Source organism: Ranitomeya imitator, chromosome 5 (assembly GCF_032444005.1).
Source record: "Ranitomeya imitator isolate aRanImi1 chromosome 5, aRanImi1.pri, whole genome shotgun sequence".
NCBI classification, from domain to species: Eukaryota; Metazoa; Chordata; class Amphibia; order Anura; family Dendrobatidae; genus Ranitomeya; species Ranitomeya imitator.
In genome coordinates, this window is record NC_091286.1 from 707824494 (window position 1) to 707841049 (window position 16556).

Genomic DNA, 16556 nt, shown 5'->3' on the forward strand with positions numbered 1-16556 from the left:
AGTCCCCTCGTCACCACAGGAGACGCCTCCGCCGAGCCCCCTCGTCACCACAGGAGACGCCTCCGCCGACCCCCTCGTCACCACAGGAGACGCCTCCGCCGAGTCCCCAGGAGACTCCTGATCTGACAACACTCAGTATTCCCTGACAGGATTCTACAGCCAATCAGAGCGCGGCTCACAACCTGCTACCTGCCGGGACAAGTGAATCTGATTGGCTTCGATGCTCAGAGTCGCTACAAGCTGAATGCCACTAGATTGGGGCGGGGCGTCCTGCAGCTGCCGGCGTACCTGAGAACCAGACTGGTATCTTCCTCTGCTTTCCTCCGGCACATTCTATTTATAGGCGTGCATGTGCCCCGCCCTGGGGCGTGGTCATACCTTCTATTGCTGCGGACTGAGATGTGACTCCTCCCTTCTTGACGTTAATGAGCCGCTAGTCTCCTCCCCCTGCCCCTGTCACCCCTGTTTGAACGCTGGCTTTCATCCCGCCCTTCATCTTGGCTCCACCCACTCCGAGAACACGTGTCCCGGTATCCGGCCTGGCCGACTTGTCGCTCACATGGCGCTGCAGGCAGAGCTGCTCCTGGAGGATGGCACCCGCCTCACCGGCCACATGTTCGGGGCTGAGGTGCCGGTGTCCGGGGAAGTGGGTGAGTGACGTGATGGAGGAGGAGGAGGAGAGGGGGGGACGGGATGTGTGAGGAGGAGAGGGGGGATGGGATGTGTGAGGAGGAGGAGGAGAGGGGGGGATGGGATGTGTGAGGAGGAGGAGAGGGGGGGATGGGATGTGTGAGGAGGAGGAGAGGGGGGGACAGGATGTGTGAGGAGGAGAGGGGGGGACGGGATGTGTGAGGAGGAGGAGAGGGGGGACGGGATGTGTGAGGAGGAGGAGGAGAGGGGGGATGGGATGTGTGAGGAGGAGAGGGGGGGACGGGATGTGTGAGGAGGAGGAGAGGGGGGACGGGATGCGTGAGGAGGAGGAGAGGGGGGGACGGGATGTGTGAGGAGGAGAGGGGGGACGGGATGTGTGAGGAGGAGGAGAGGGGGGACGGGATGTGTGAGGAGGAGAGGGGGGATGGGATGTGTGAGGAGGAGAGGGGGGATGGGATGTGTGAGGAGGAGGAGAGGGGAGGACAGGATGTGTGAGGAGGAGGAGGAGAGGGGGGGATGGGATGTGTGAGGAGGAGAGGGGGGGACGGGATGTGTGAGGAGGAGGAGGAGAGGGGGGGATGGGATGTGTGAGGAGGAGAGGGGGGGACAGGATGTGTGAGGAGGAGAGGGGGGGATGGGATGTGTGAGGAGGAGGAGGAGAGGGGGGATGGGATGTGTGAGGAGGAGAGGGGGGGACGGGATGTGTGAGGAGGAGAGGGGGGGACGGGATGTGTGAGGAGGAGGAGGAGAGGGGGGGATGGGATGTGTGAGGAGGAGAGGGGGGGACAGGATGTGTGAGGAGGAGAGGGGGGGATGGGATGTGTGAGGAGGAGGAGAGGGGGGACGGGATGTGTGAGGAGGAGAGGGGGGATGGGATGTGTGAGGAGGAGGAGAGGGGGGGACAGGATGTGTGAGGAGGAGGAGGAGAGGGGGGGATGGGATGTGTGAGGAGGAGAGGGGGGGACGGGATGTGTGAGGAGGAGGAGGAGAGGGGGGGATGGGATGTGTGAGGAGGAGAGGGGGGGACAGGATGTGTGAGGAGGAGAGGGGGGGATGGGATGTGTGAGGAGGAGGAGAGGGGGGATGGGATGTGTGAGGAGGAGAGGGGGGGACGGGATGTGTGAGGAGGAGAGGGGGGGACGGGATGTGTGAGGAGGAGGAGGAGAGGGGGGGATGGGATGTGTGAGGAGGAGAGGGGGGGACAGGATGTGTGAGGAGGAGAGGGGGGGATGGGATGTGTGAGGAGGAGGAGGAGAGGGGGGATGGGATGTGTGAGGAGGAGAGGGGGGGACGGGATGTGTGAGGAGGAGGAGAGGGGGGACGGGATGTGTGAGGAGGAGAGGGGGGGACGGGATGTGTGAAGAGGAGGAGAGGGGGGGATGGATGTGTGAGGAGGAGCGGGGGGGACGGGATGTGTGAGGAGGAGGAGGAGAGGGGGGGACGGGATGTGTGAGGAGGAGGAGAGGGGGGGACGGGATGTGTGAGGAGGAGGAGGAGAGGGGGGGACGGGATGTGTGAGGAGGAGGAGGAGAGGGGGGGACGGGATGTGTGAGGAGGGGGAGGAGGAGAGGGGGGGACGGGATGTGTGAGGAGGGGGAGGAGGAGAGGGGGGGACGGGATGTGTGAGGAGGAGGAGAGGGGGGGACGGGATGTGTGAGGAGGAGGAGAGGGGGGGACGGGATGTGTGAGGAGGAGGAGGAGAGGGGGGATGGGATGTGTGAGGGGGGGATGGGATGTGTGAGGGGGGACGGGATGTGTGAGGAGGAGAGGGAGAGGGGGGGACGGGATGTGTGAGGAGGAGGAGAGGGGGGGACGGGATGTGTGAGGAGGAGGAGAGGGGGGGACGGGATGTGTGAGGAGGAGGAGAGGGGGGGACGGGATGTGTGAGGAGGAGGAGAGGGGGGGATGGGATGTGTGAGGAGGAGGAGAGGGGGGATGTGTGAGGAGGAGGAGGAGAGGGGGGATGGGATGTGTGAGGGGGGGATGGGATGTGTGAGGAGGAGAGGGAGAGGGGGGGACGGGATGTGTGAGGAGGAGAGGGGGGGACGGGATGTGTGAGGAGGAGGAGAGGGGGGGATGGATGTGTGAGGAGGAGAGGGGGGACGGGATGTGTGAGGAGGAGGAGGAGGAGAGGGGGGGACGGGATGTGTGAGGAGGAGAGGGGGGGATGGGATGTGTGAGGAGGAGGAGGAGAGGGGGGGACGGGATGTGTGAGGAGGAGAGGGGGGGATGGGATGTGTGAGGAGGAGGAGAGGGGGGGCTGGGATGTGTGTGGGTATTTATTATGATGGAATATAGGCTGAACTGGATGGACAAATGTCTTTTTTCGGCCTTACTAACTATGTTACTATGTTACTATGTTACTATGAGGAGGAGAGGGGGGGGGATGGGATGTGTGAGGAGGAGAGGGGGGGATGGGATGTGTGAGGAGGAGAGGGGGGACGGGATGTGTGAGGAGGAGAGGGGGGGATGGGATGTGTGAGGAGGAGAGGGGGGGATGGGATGTGTGAGGAGGAGAGGGAGAGGGGGGACGGGATGTGTGAGGAGGAGGAGAGGGGGGACGGGATGTGTGAGGAGAGGGGGGGATGGGATGTGTGAGGAGGAGAGGGGGGACTGGATGTGTGAGGAGGAGAGGGGGGGACGGGATGTGTGAGGAGGGGGAGGAGGAGAGGGGGGGACGGGATGTGTGAGGAGGAGGAGGAGAGGGGGGGACGGGGTGTGAGGAGGAGGAGGAGAGGGGGGGACGGGATGTGTGAGGAGGAGGAGAGGGGGGGACAGGATGTGTGAGGAGGAGGAGAGGGGGGGACGGGATGTGTGAGGAGGAGGAGAGGGGGGGACGGGATGTGTGAGGAGGAGGAGAGGGGGGGACGGGATGTGTGAGGAGGAGGAGAGGGGGGGACGGGATGTGTGAGGAGGAGGAGAGGGGGGGACGGGATGTGTGAGGAGGAGGAGAGGGGGGACGGGATGTGTGAGGAGGAGAGGGAGAGGGGGGACGGGATGTGTGAGGAGAGGGGGGACGGGATGTGTGAGGAGGGGGAGAGGGGGGGACGGGATGTGTGAGGAGGGGGGGACGGGATGTGTGAGGAGGGGGAGGGGACGGGATGTGTGAGGAGGGGGGGACGGGATGTGTGAGGAGGAGGAGAGGGGGGGACGGGATGTGTGAGGAGGGGGAGAGGGGGGGACGGGATGTGTGAGGAGGGGGAGGGGGGGACGGGATGTGTGAGGAGGGGGAGGGGGGGACGGGATGTGTGAGGAGGGGGAGAGGGGGGGACGGGATGTGTGAGGAGGAGGAGAGGGGGGGACGGGATGTGTGAGGAGGAGAGGGAGAGGGGGGATGGGATGTGTGAGGAGGAGGAGGAGAGGGGGGATGGGATGTGTGAGGAGGAGAGGGGGGGACGGGATGTGTGAGGAGGAGGAGAGGGGGGACGGGATGCGTGAGGAGGAGGAGAGGGGGGGACGGGATGTGTGAGGAGGAGAGGGGGGACGGGATGTGTGAGGAGGAGGAGAGGGGGGACGGGATGTGTGAGGAGGAGAGGGGGGATGGGATGTGTGAGGAGGAGGAGAGGGGGGGACAGGATGTGTGAGGAGGAGAGGGGGGGACGGGATGTGTGAGGAGGAGGAGGAGAGGGGGGGATGGGATGTGTGAGGAGGAGAGGGGGGACGGGATGTGTGAGGAGGAGAGGGGGGGACGGGATGTGTGAGGAGGAGGAGGAGAGGGGGGGATGGGATGTGTGAGGAGGAGAGGGGGGGACGGGATGTGTGAGGAGGAGAGGGGGGGATGGGATGTGTGAGGAGGAGGAGGAGAGGGGGGATGGGATGTGTGAGGAGGAGAGGGGGGGACGGGATGTGTGAGGAGGAGGAGAGGGGGGACGGGATGTGTGAGGAGGAGAGGGGGGGACGGGATGTGTGAAGAGGAGGAGAGGGGGGGATGGATGTGTGAGGAGGAGCGGGGGGGACGGGATGTGTGAGGAGGAGGAGGAGAGGGGGGGACGGGATGTGTGAGGAGGAGGAGAGGGGGGGACGGGATGTGTGAGGAGGAGGAGGAGAGGGGGGGACGGGATGTGTGAGGAGGGGGAGGAGGAGAGGGGGGGACGGGATGTGTGAGGAGGAGGAGAGGGGGGGACGGGATGTGTGAGGAGGAGGAGAGGGGGGGACGGGATGTGTGAGGAGGAGGAGGAGAGGGGGGATGGGATGTGTGAGGGGGGGATGGGATGTGTGAGGGGGGACGGGATGTGTGAGGAGGAGAGGGAGAGGGGGGGACGGGATGTGTGAGGAGGAGGAGAGGGGGGGACGGGATGTGTGAGGAGGAGGAGAGGGGGGGACGGGATGTGTGAGGAGGAGGAGAGGGGGGATGTGTGAGGAGGAGGAGGAGAGGGGGGATGGGATGTGTGAGGGGGGGATGGGATGTGTGAGGAGGAGAGGGAGAGGGGGGGACAGGATGTGTGAGGAGGAGGAGAGGGGGGGACGGGATGTGTGAGGAGGAGGAGAGGGGGGGATGGATGTGTGAGGAGGAGAGGGGGGACGGGATGTGTGAGGAGGAGGAGGAGGAGAGGGGGGGATGGATGTGTGAGGAGGAGAGGGGGGGATGGGATGTGTGAGGAGGAGGAGGAGGAGAGGGGGGGACGGGATGTGTGAGGAGGAGAGGGGGGGATGGGATGTGTGAGGAGGAGGAGAGGGGGGGCTGGGATGTGTGTGGGTATTTATTATGATGGAATATAGGCTGAACTGGATGGACAAATGTCTTTTTTCGGCCTTACTAACTATGTTACTATGAGGAGGAGAGGGGGGGGGATGGGATGTGTGAGGAGGAGAGGGGGGGATGGGATGTGTGAGGAGGAGAGGGGGGACGGGATGTGTGAGGAGGAGAGGGGGGGATGGGATGTGTGAGGAGGAGAGGGAGAGGGGACGGGATGTGTGAGGAGGAGGAGAGGGGGGACGGGATGTGTGAGGAGAGGGGGGGATGGGATGTGTGAGGAGGAGAGGGGGGACGGGATGTGTGAGGAGGAGAGGGGGGGACGGGATGTGTGAGGAGGGGGAGGAGGAGAGGGGGGGACGGGATGTGTGAGGAGGAGGAGGAGAGGGGGGGACGGGGTGTGAGGAGGAGGAGGAGAGGGGGGGACGGGATGTGTGAGGAGGAGGAGAGGGGGGGACAGGATGTGTGAGGAGGAGGAGAGGGGGGGACGGGATGTGTGAGGAGGAGGAGAGGGGGGGACGGGATGTGTGAGGAGGAGGAGAGGGGGGGACGGGATGTGTGAGGAGGAGGAGAGGGGGGGCGGGATGTGTGAGGAGGAGGAGAGGGGGGGACGGGATGTGTGAGGAGGAGGAGAGGGGGGACGGGATGTGTGAGGAGGAGAGGGAGAGGGGGGACGGGATGTGTGAGGAGAGGGGGGACGGGATGTGTGAGGAGAGGGGGGACGGGATGTGTGAGGAGGGGGAGAGGGGGGGACGGGATGTGTGAGGAGGGGGGGACGGGATGTGTGAGGAGGGGGAGAGGGGGGGACGGGATGTGTGAGGAGGGGGAGGGGACGGGATGTGTGAGGAGGGGGGGACGGGATGTGTTAGGAGGAGGAGAGGGGGGGACGGGATGTGTGAGGAGGGGGAGAGGGGGGGACGGGATGTGTGAGGAGGGGGAGGGGGGGACGGGATGTGTGAGGAGGGGGAGAGGGGGGGACGGGATGTGTGAGGAGGAGGAGAGGGGGGGACGGGATGTGTGAGGAGGAGAGGGAGAGGGGGGATGGGATGTGTGAGGAGGGGGAGAGGGGGGGACGGGATTTGTGAGGAGGAGAGGGGGGGACGGGATGTGTGAGGAGGAGGAAGAGAGGGGGGACGGGATGTGTGAGGAGGAGGAAGAGAGGGGGGACGGGATGTGTGAAGAGGAGGAAAGGGGGGGACGGGATGTGTGAAGAGGAGGAGAGGGGGGGACGGGATGTGTGAGGAGGAGGAGAGGGGGGGACGGGATGTGTGAGGAGGGGGGGACGGGATGTGTGAGGAGGAGAGGGAGAGGGGGGACGGGATGTGTGAGGAGGGGGGGGACGGGATGTGTGAGGAGGAGGAAGAGAGGGGGGACGGGATGTGTGAAGAGGAGGAGAGGGGGGACGGGATGTGTGAAGAGGAGGAGAGGGGGGGACGGGATGTGTGAGGAGGAGGAAGAGAGGGGGGACGGGATGTGTGAGGAGGAGGAGAGGGGGGGACGGGATGTGTGAGGAGGAGGGGGGACGGGATGTATGAGGAGGAGGAGAGGGGGACGGGATGTGTGAAGAGGAGGAGAGGGGGACGGGATGTGTGAGGAGGGGGGGACGGAATGTGTGAAGAGGAGGAGAGGGGGGACGGGATGTGTGAAGAGGAGGAGAGGGGGGGACGGGATGTGTGAAGAGGGGGAGAGGGGGGACGGGATGTGTGAGGAGGGGGGGACGGGATGTGTGAGGAGGAGGAGAGGGGGGACGGGATGTGTGAGGAGGAGAGGGGGGACGGGATGTGTGAGGAGGAGAGGGGGGGGACGGGATGTGTGAGGAGGAGAGGGGGGACGGGATGTGTGAGGAGGAGAGGGGACGGGATGTGTGAGGAGGAGGAGAGGGGGGACGGGATGTGTGAGGAGGAGAGGGGGGGACAGGATGTGTGAGGAGGGGGGGACGGGATGTGTGAGGAGGAGGAGAGGGGGGGACGGGATGGGTGAGGAGGAGGAGAGGGGGGGACGGGATGAGTGAGGAGGAGGAGAGGGGGGGACGGGTGAGGAGAGGGGGGACGGGATGGGTGAGGAGGAGAGGGGGGATGGGTGAGGAGAGGGGGGGACGGGATGTGTGAGGAGGAGAGGGGACGGGATGTGTGAGGAGGGGGGGACGGGATGTGTGAGGAGGGGGGGACGGGATGTGTGAGGAGGAGGAGAGGGGGGGACGGGATGTGTGAGGAGGAGGAGAGGGGGGGACGGGATGGGTGAGGAGGAGGAGAGGGGGGGACGGGATGGGTGAGGAGGAGAGGGGGGATGGGTGAGGAGGAGGAGAGGGGGGGACGGGATGGGTGAGGGGGGGACGGGATGGGTGAGGAGGAGGAGAGGGGGGGACGGGATGTGTGTGGAGGAGGGGGGGACGGGATGTGTGAGGAGGAGGAGAGGGGGGGACGGGATGTGTGAGGAGGAGGAGAGGGGGGGACGGGATGTGTGAGGAGGAGGAGGGGGGGGACGGGATGTGTGAGGAGGAGGAGAGGGGGGGACGGGTGAGGAGGAGGAGAGGGGGGGACGGGATGTGTGAGGAGGAGGGGGGGACGGGATGTGTGAGGAGGAGGGGGGGACGGGATGTGTGAGGAGGAGGGGGGGACGGGATGTGTGAGGAGGAGGGGGGGACGGGATGTGTGAGGAGGAGGGGGGACGGGATGTGTGAGGAGGAGAGGGGGGACGGGATGTGTGAGGAGGAGAGGGGGGACGGGATGTGTTAGGAGGAGAGGGGGGGACGGGATGTGTGAGGAGGGGAGGAGAGGGGGGGACGGGATGTGTGAGGAGGAGAGGGGGGGACGGGATGTGTGAGGAGGGGAGGAGAGGGGGGGACGGGATGTGTGAGGAGGAGGAGGGGGGGTGGGATGTGAGGAGGAGAGGGGGGGGACGGGATGTGTGAGGGGGGACGGTATGCGTGAGGAGGAGAGGGGGACGGTATGTGAGGAGGGGGGGACGGGATGTGGGAGGAGAGGGGGACGGGATGTGTGAGGAGGGGAGGAGAGGGGACGGGATGTGTGAGGAGGGGAGGAGAGGGGGGGACGGGATGTGTGAGGAGGAGAGGGGGGGTGGGATGTGAGGAGGAGAGGGGGGACGGGATGTGTGAGGGGGGACGGTATGCGTGAGGAGGAGAGGGGGACGGTATGTGAGGAGGAGGAGAGGGGGGACAGGATGTGTGAGGAGAGGGGGGGACGGGATGTGTGAGGAGGGGAGGAGAGGGGGGGACGGGATGTGTGAGGAGGAGAGGGGGGGTGGGATGTGTGAGGAGGAGAGGGGGGGACGGGATGTGTGAGGAGGGGAGGAGAGGGGGACGGGATGTGTGAGGAGGGGAGGAGAGGGGACGGGATGTGTGAGGAGGGGGGGACGGGATGTGTGAGGAGGAGAGGGGGGGTGGGATGTGAGGAGGAGAGGGGGGGGACGGGATGTGTGAGGGGGGACGGTATGCGTGAGGAGGAGAGGGGGACGGTATGTGAGGAGGAGGAGAGGGGGGACGGGATGTGTGAGGAGAGGGGGGGACGGGATGTGTGAGGAGGGGAGGAGAGGGGGGGACGGGATGTGTGAGGAGGAGAGGGGGGGACGGGATGTGTGAGGAGGGGAGGAGAGGGGGGGACGGGATGTGTGAGGAGGAGAGTGGGGGTGGGATGTGAGGAGGAGAGGGGAGGACGGGATGTGTGAGGGGGGACGGTATGCGTGAGGAGGAGAGGGGGACGGGATGTGTGAGGAGGAGGAGAGGGGGGGACGGGATGTGTGAGGAGGAGAGGGGGGGACGGGATGTGTGAGGAGGAGATGGGGACGGGATGTGTGAGGAGAAATCAGCCTGGGGTCATTGTGGCGCGTGTGGCTGGTATTAGGAGGGCTGCTGTCGCCCGCTTTGACCTCTGTATCTGTTCCTCCAGTCTTCCAGACGGGCATGGTGGGCTACCCCGAGGCCCTGACGGATCCCTCTTATAAGTCGCAGATCCTCGTCCTCACGTACCCGCTGGTCGGTAATTACGGCGTCCCTCAGGATGAACTGGATGAGTTTGGGCTTAGTAAGGTAAGATGAGGGCGTCTGTGGATGAGCGGAGTGCCCAGAGCCTATGGTGGGTGCTGACGTTATATCAGGTGACTGGCTCTCTCCATTAGCGCTCCACCCTCCTGGTGTCATCGGTGTTATTGAGGTGGTGGGGGAGCTGCTTGCCTCAGTGCCGTTGCGGGGGGGGGGGGGGGGACTCATGCTGGTGTCATGGTGGTCAGGGGGCAGCTGCTCGCTCTGGTGGTGGGGGGGAACATCTCGCCGGGGTGCCATTATCTGTAATTCTTCTCTACGTCCTTGTGGAGACTTCCCTACCCCACCATCACCCCATGGTGTCGGGGCAGGGGGAGCAGCATGCCATGGTGTCGTGGTGGGGACATCGGCTCGCCATGGTGTCGTGGTGGGGACAGTGGCTCACCGTGGTGTTCGGGCGGGGGGAGCAGATTGTCGTGGTGGGGACAGTGGCTCACCGTGGTGTTCGGGCGGGGGGAGCAGATTGTCGTGGTGGGGACAGTGGCTCACCGTGGTGTTCGGGCGGGGGGAGCAGATTGTCGTGGTGGGGACAGCGGCTCACCGTGGTGTTCGGGCGGGGGGAGCAGATTGTCGTGGTGGGGACAGTGGCTCACCGTGGTGTTCGGGCGGGGGGAGCAGATTGTCGTGGTGGGGACAGTGGCTCACCGTGGTGTTCGGGCGGGGGGAGCAGATTGTCGTGGTGGGGACAGCGGCTCACCGTGGTGTTCGGGCGGGGGGAGCAGATTGTCGTGGTGGGGACAGTGGCTCACCGTGGTGTTCGGGCGGGGGGAGCAGATTGTCGTGGTGGGGACAGTGGCTCACCGTGGTGTTCGGGCGGGGGGAGCAGATTGTCGTGGTGGGGACAGCGGCTCGCCGTGGTGTTGGGGCGGGGGGAGCATCTCGCCTTGGTGTCGTCATCTGCAATTCTCTTCGTCCCTGTGGAGAATCACCCCCCCCCCTCGCCGGTGCCCTGGTCTGGCTGGGGGAGGGGTGCGGCAGTCGCCGGCGGCCATGTTTGCTCTGTGTGATACTCTGTCTCCTCGCAGTGGTTCGAGTCGGGTCAGATCCACGCCGCCGGCCTCATCGTGGGGGAATGTTCCCAGAAGCCGAGTCACTGGAGCTGCAGCAAATCGCTGGACCAATGGCTGAAGGAGCAGGGGGTCCCGGGGCTGCAAGGTGCGAGGCTGCGGGGGAGGGGGTGTCAATGTATATATGTTATCCCTATACATGCACCGCACCCCCGGAAGGCCATATTCATTTCCACCATCTTGCTTTCTGCAGGTGTTGACACCCGGGCCCTCACCAAGAAAATCCGGGAGACGGGCACCATGCTGGGCAAACTGATCCCACTGGGCAGTGACGAGAAGCAGGTGCCGTATGACGACCCCGGGAAGAGGAACTTGGTGCAGGAGGTGTCACTGAAGGTGCGTGCATGGAGGAGGGTGCGGGGACCCTGGTGCCGGGACCCCGGTGGTGGGCTGTGTGAGCTGTGCCCTCACTGCCGTGTGCCTGCAGGAACCTCGTGTGTTTAACCCCGGAGGTGACGTGAAGATCGCTGCTCTGGACTGTGGCCTGAAGTACAACCAGATCCGCTGCTTGTGCCACAGAGGCGCCGAGGTGACCGTGCTGCCCTGGGACTCGCCCATCGATGGCCAAGGTAACAGGGGTGCAATGGATGCCCATCCTGGAGAATTGTGTGTCTGTGTAAATCATAGCGATCACACCTGGAAGTGCAGACGTACACACCGGCTGGCGTAACATAGTGCACATACAGGTGGGTTTACATCGGCTGGCATCACACGGGGCGGGCGTACGGAGGCTCACACCGGCTGGCGTCACATAGTGCACGTACATGTGGGCTCACACCGGCTGGTGTCACATAGTGCACTTACATGTGTGCTCACACCGGCTGGGATCACACACGGGGCGCGTGTACAGAGGCTCACACCTGCTGGCGTCACATAGTGCACGCTCATGTGTTCTCACACCGGCTGGCGTCACACAGTGCACGTACATGTGTTCTCACACCGGCTGGCGTCACATAGTGCACGTACATGTGTTCTCACACCGGCTGGCGTCACACAGTGCACGTACATGTGTCCTCACACCGGCTGGCGTCACATAGTGCACGTACATGTGTTCTCACACCGGCTGGCGTCACACAGTGCACGTACATGTGTTCTCACACCGGCTGGCGTCACATAGTGCACGTACATGTGTTCTCACACCGGCTGGCGTCACATAGTGCACGTAGATGTGTTCTCACACCTGCTGGCGTCACATAGTGCACGTAGATGTGTTCTCACACCGGCTGGGGTCACACAGTGCACGTACATGTGTTCTCACACCGGCTGGTGTCACACAGTGCACGTACATGTGTTCTCACACCGGCTGGCGTCACATAGTGCACGTACATGTGTCCTCACACCGGCTGGCCTCACATAGTGCACGTACATGTGTTCTCACACCGGCTGGCGTCACATAGTGCACGTACATGTGTTCTCACACCGGCTGGCGTCACATAGTGCACGTACATGTGTTCTCACACCGGCTGGCGTCACACAGTGCACGTACATCTGTTCTCACACCGGCTGGGGTCACATAGTGCAGGTACATGTGTCCTCACACCGGCTGGCGTCACATAGTGCACGTACATGTGTTCTCACACCGGCTGGCGTCACATAGTGCACGTACATGTGTTCTCACACCGGCTGGCGTCACACAGTGCATGTACGTGTGTTCTCACACCGGCTGGCGTCACACAGTGCATGTACGTGTGTTCTCACACCGGCTGGCGTCACATAGTGCATGTACGTGTGTTCTCACACCGGCTGGCGTCACATAGTGCACGTACGTGTGTTCTCACACCGGCTGGCGTCACACAGTGCATGTACCTGTGTTCTCACACCGGCTGGGGTCACATAGTGCACGTACGTGTGTTCTCACACCGGCTGGCGTCACACAGTGCATGTACCTGTGTTCTCACACCGGCTGGGGTCACATAGTGCACGTACATGTGTTCTCACACCGGCTGGCGTCACACAGTGCACGTACATGTGTTCTCACACCGGCTGGCGTCACATAGTGCACGTACATGTGTTCTCACACCGGCTGGCGTCACATAGTGCACGTACATGTGTTCTCACACCGGCTGGCGTCACACAGTGCACGTACATCTGTTCTCACACCGGCTGGGGTCACATAGTGCAGGTACATGTGTCCTCACACCGGCTGGCGTCACATAGTGCACGTACATGTGTTCTCACACCGGCTGGCGTCACACAGTGCATGTACGTGTGTTCTCACACCGGCTGGCGTCACACAGTGCATGTACGTGTGTTCTCACACCGGCTGGCGTCACATAGTGCATGTACGTGTGTTCTCACACCGGCTGGCGTCACATAGTGCACGTACATGTGTTCTCACACCGGCTGGCGTCACACAGTGCACGTACCTGTGTTCTCACACCGGCTGGCGTCACACAGTGCACGTACATCTGTTCTCACACCGGCTGGCGTCACATAGTGCATGTACCTGTGTTCTCACACCGGCTGGGGTCACACAGTGCACGTACATGTGTTCTCACACCGGCTGGCGTCACACAGTGCACGTACATGTGTTCTCACACCGGCTGGCGTCACATAGTGCACGTACATGTGTTCTCACACCGGCTGGCGTCACATAGTGCAGGTACATCTGTTCTCACACCGGCTGGGGTCACATAGTGCAGGTACATGTGTTCTCACACCGGCTGGCGTCACACAGTGCATGTACGTGTGTTCTCACACCGGCTGGTGTCACACAGTGCACGTACATGTGTTCTCACACCGGCTGGCGTCACATAGTGCACGTACATGTGTCCTCACACCGGCTGGCCTCACATAGTGCACGTACATGTGTTCTCACACCGGCTGGCGTCACATAGTGCACGTACATGTGTTCTCACACCGGCTGGCGTCACATAGTGCACGTACATGTGTCCTCACACCGGCTGGCGTCACATAGTGCACGTACATGTGTTCTCACACCGGCTGGCGTCACATAGTGCACGTACATCTGTTCTCACACCGGCTGGCGTCACATAGTGCACGTACATGTGTTCTCACACCGGCTGGCGTCACATAGTGCACGTACATGTGTTCTCACACCGGCTGGCGTCACACAGTGCATGTACGTGTGTTCTCACACCGGCTGGCGTCACACAGTGCATGTACGTGTGTTCTCACACCGGCTGGTGTCACACAGTGCACGTACATGTGTTCTCACACCGGCTGGCGTCACATAGTGCACGTACATGTGTCCTCACACCGGCTGGCCTCACATAGTGCACGTACATGTGTTCTCACACCGGCTGGCGTCACATAGTGCACGTACATGTGTTCTCACACCGGCTGGCGTCACATAGTGCACGTACATGTGTCCTCACACCGGCTGGCGTCACACAGTGCACGTACATGTGTTCTCACACCGGCTGGCGTCACATAGTGCACGTACATGTGTTCTCACACTTGCTGGCTCCTCCAGGTGACCACCAAGGAAGAAATCACGACTGTGCCAAGGTCGATGTGTTACGAGGGCCGAGATCTGTGCCAGTTCTCACCCTCCTGGCAGCTGCCCACATTCCTCCTGCCCTGTATTGCATCCTGTCTGGCTGTGGAGGAGGCCTCCCCTCCTGACGTCATTGTCACCTTTCTCCCAGTGCTGCCGCGGGGTCTGGGGGCCACGTTCTGGGAAGAAGTTCTATGGGGGGCAGACACTGCACAGAGCTCCAGTGTTCGGGTCTCGGCTGTGCTGTGAACGATAGACCGGGGTGCACGACTTCACCCACAATGCACTACAGCAGAGCGCGTTCTCTGCAGACCCTGATCCAGCAGGGGCTGCAGACATGATGGCCATTCTCATTTCTGACATCTGCAGGTCTGTGGGGGCACAAACTTGTTCTGTGCAGCCACTGATCCAGCAGGGACACTGACAGGCTGTGTATTACTCTGCGGCCCCCTCTCAGCCGGTCTGTGGGGGTGCCATAACACTCGGGGTCATGTTTCTCATCCCTTCAGAGTTTGACGGGCTGTTCCTCAGTAATGGTCCCGGAGACCCCGTCTTCTGCCATCAGTCTGTGCTCCACATCCAGCGCTTCCTGGAGCAGGAGAACCCGAGACCGGTGTTCGGCATCTGCCTGGGGCACCAGATCCTGTCCCTTGTGATTGGAGCCAAGACCTACAAGATGAAGTAAGTGCCCGCTGTGCAGGTCGGCATCATGGTGGTTTCCATCTTCAGGGGTCTCGTACGCTCAGTCTCCTCTGCCGTCCCTGCAGGTACGGGAACCGTGGTCACAACCAGCCGTGTATCCACGAAGGGTCCCAGCGCTGCTTCATCACCTCCCAGAACCACGGCTACGCAGTGGACCCCGGGACCCTCCCAGATGGCTGGGGCCCGCTCTTCACCAATGCCAATGACCACTCCAACGAGGGCATAGTCCATGACTCCAAGCCGTTCTTCAGGTAGGCGGGCATTGTCGTATGGCGGTGGCCTCGTTGTATGGCGGTGGTCTCAGGCTTGTGCTTGGCCTGATCCTTGTGTCGCCCTCTCCCTCCAGTGTGCAGTTCCACCCTGAGCACCGCGCCGGACCCATGGACCTTGTCTGTCTGTTTGATGTCTTCCTGGAGACCGTACGTGACATAAAAGCTGGGAGGACGGGGCTGAGCACAGGTAGGCGGTGGTCCCAGATCTGTGGGCCATGGTCCCAGGTCTCTGGGCACGGCTGAGGTTTGTGACGTGATGAGATCCCTCCATGTTGTCTTCTCAGTGAAGGAACGTCTTGGTGAAGCCCTGGCCTACAGAGACGCTCCGGCTGTGGCTGACCTGCAAGGCGCTCGTCCCCGGAAGGTTCTGATCCTGGGCTCGGGGGGACTGTCCATCGGGCAGGCTGGGGAGTTCGACTACTCGGGTTCTCAGGTAAAGTCTGGGACCACCCGGGACGGTTGTTGTTATTGGGGTAATGGCGCCTTGTGCTGCAGAGCCAGTCATTTCCCACAATCCCCTGCATTCAGGCCATTAAAGCATTGAAGGAGGAGAACATCCAGACCGTGCTCATTAACCCCAACATTGCCACGGTGCAGACCTCCAAGGGTCTGGCTGACAAGGTGTACTTCCTGCCCATCACAGCGGAGTACGTGACTCAGGTAGGAGGTGGGGTCGGGCGGTGGCTGGAGGTGGGGTCGGGCGGTGGCTGGAGGTGGGGCCGGGCGGCGGCTGGAGGTGGGGTCGGGCGGCGGCTGGTGGTGGGGCTGGGCGGTGGCTGGAGGTGGGGCCGGGCGGTGGCTGGAGGTGGGGCCGGGCGGCAGCTTTTGGTGGTGGTGGGCTCTTCTCTCCTCCATGATCATGGGCTTCCTTCCAATCTGCAGGTGATTAAGAACGAGCGGCCGGACGGCGTCCTATTGACGTTCGGTGGTCAGACAGCGCTGAACTGCGGGGTGGAGCTGACCAAGCGTGGCGTGCTGGAGAAGTACGATGTGCGGGTGCTTGGGACGCCCGTCAGCTCCATCGAGATGACCGAGGACCGGAAGGTGTTTGTGGAGAAGATGGAGGAGATCGGAGAGCACGTTGCTCCAAGCGAAGCCGCCTTCTCACTAGAACAAGTAAGTGGCCACCAGATGAGAGCGTGTGCTAGGACACACCCTGCAGACACTGAACCAGCAGAGGTCACACTGTGTAAGACCACCACCCTGTACTCCAACCCCCCACGGTGCACCACAGCCGTTATATGCCCTGCAGACACACTGAGACTACGGCTCTGCACTACTACCCGCACAATGCACCATGGCAGGACTCGCCCTGCAGACTCCGAACCAGCAGGTGTGCGAGGTTTCCTCTGACCTCTCCTCCTCCTCCTCCTCACAGGCTCAGGCGGCCGCTGATCGCCTCGGGTACCCGGTCTTGGTGCGCTCGGCCTACGCCCTGGGCGGGTTGGGATCTGGATTTGCGAACTCCAGGGAGGAGCTGACGTCGCTGGTGTGCCAGGCGTTCGCCCACACGACGCAGGTGCTGGTGGACAAGTCCCTGAAGGGCTGGAAGGAGATCGAGTACGAGGTGGTGCGGGATGCGTTCAACAACTGTGTGACGGTGGGTGTCCCCGCGGGGCCCTCGTAGCGGTGTCATGGCCCCCGCATGTTTTAC

The 16556-nt window shown here is 63.1% G+C and overlaps 1 protein-coding gene across 3 annotated transcripts in view; it reads left to right on the forward strand.

Annotated features, from left to right (window-relative positions):
- Positions 1 to 511: 511 nt before the first annotated feature.
- The window catches only part of CAD (carbamoyl-phosphate synthetase 2, aspartate transcarbamylase, and dihydroorotase), a 47158-nt gene continuing 31113 nt past the window's right edge, over positions 512 to 16556 (forward strand). For all 3 annotated transcript variants that reach the window (XM_069728598.1, XM_069728599.1, XM_069728600.1), the window contains exons 1-12: positions 512 to 650; positions 9250 to 9389; positions 10427 to 10556; positions 10662 to 10804; positions 10896 to 11037; positions 14438 to 14609; positions 14696 to 14881; positions 14977 to 15089; positions 15187 to 15335; positions 15431 to 15562; positions 15785 to 16018; positions 16281 to 16502. In XM_069728598.1, the coding sequence (XP_069584699.1) occupies positions 560 to 650; positions 9250 to 9389; positions 10427 to 10556; positions 10662 to 10804; positions 10896 to 11037; positions 14438 to 14609; positions 14696 to 14881; positions 14977 to 15089; positions 15187 to 15335; positions 15431 to 15562; positions 15785 to 16018; positions 16281 to 16502 (1854 nt within the window). In that variant the 5' untranslated portion in view covers positions 512 to 559. The remainder of the gene's footprint in view (positions 651 to 9249; positions 9390 to 10426; positions 10557 to 10661; positions 10805 to 10895; positions 11038 to 14437; positions 14610 to 14695; positions 14882 to 14976; positions 15090 to 15186; positions 15336 to 15430; positions 15563 to 15784; positions 16019 to 16280; positions 16503 to 16556) is intronic.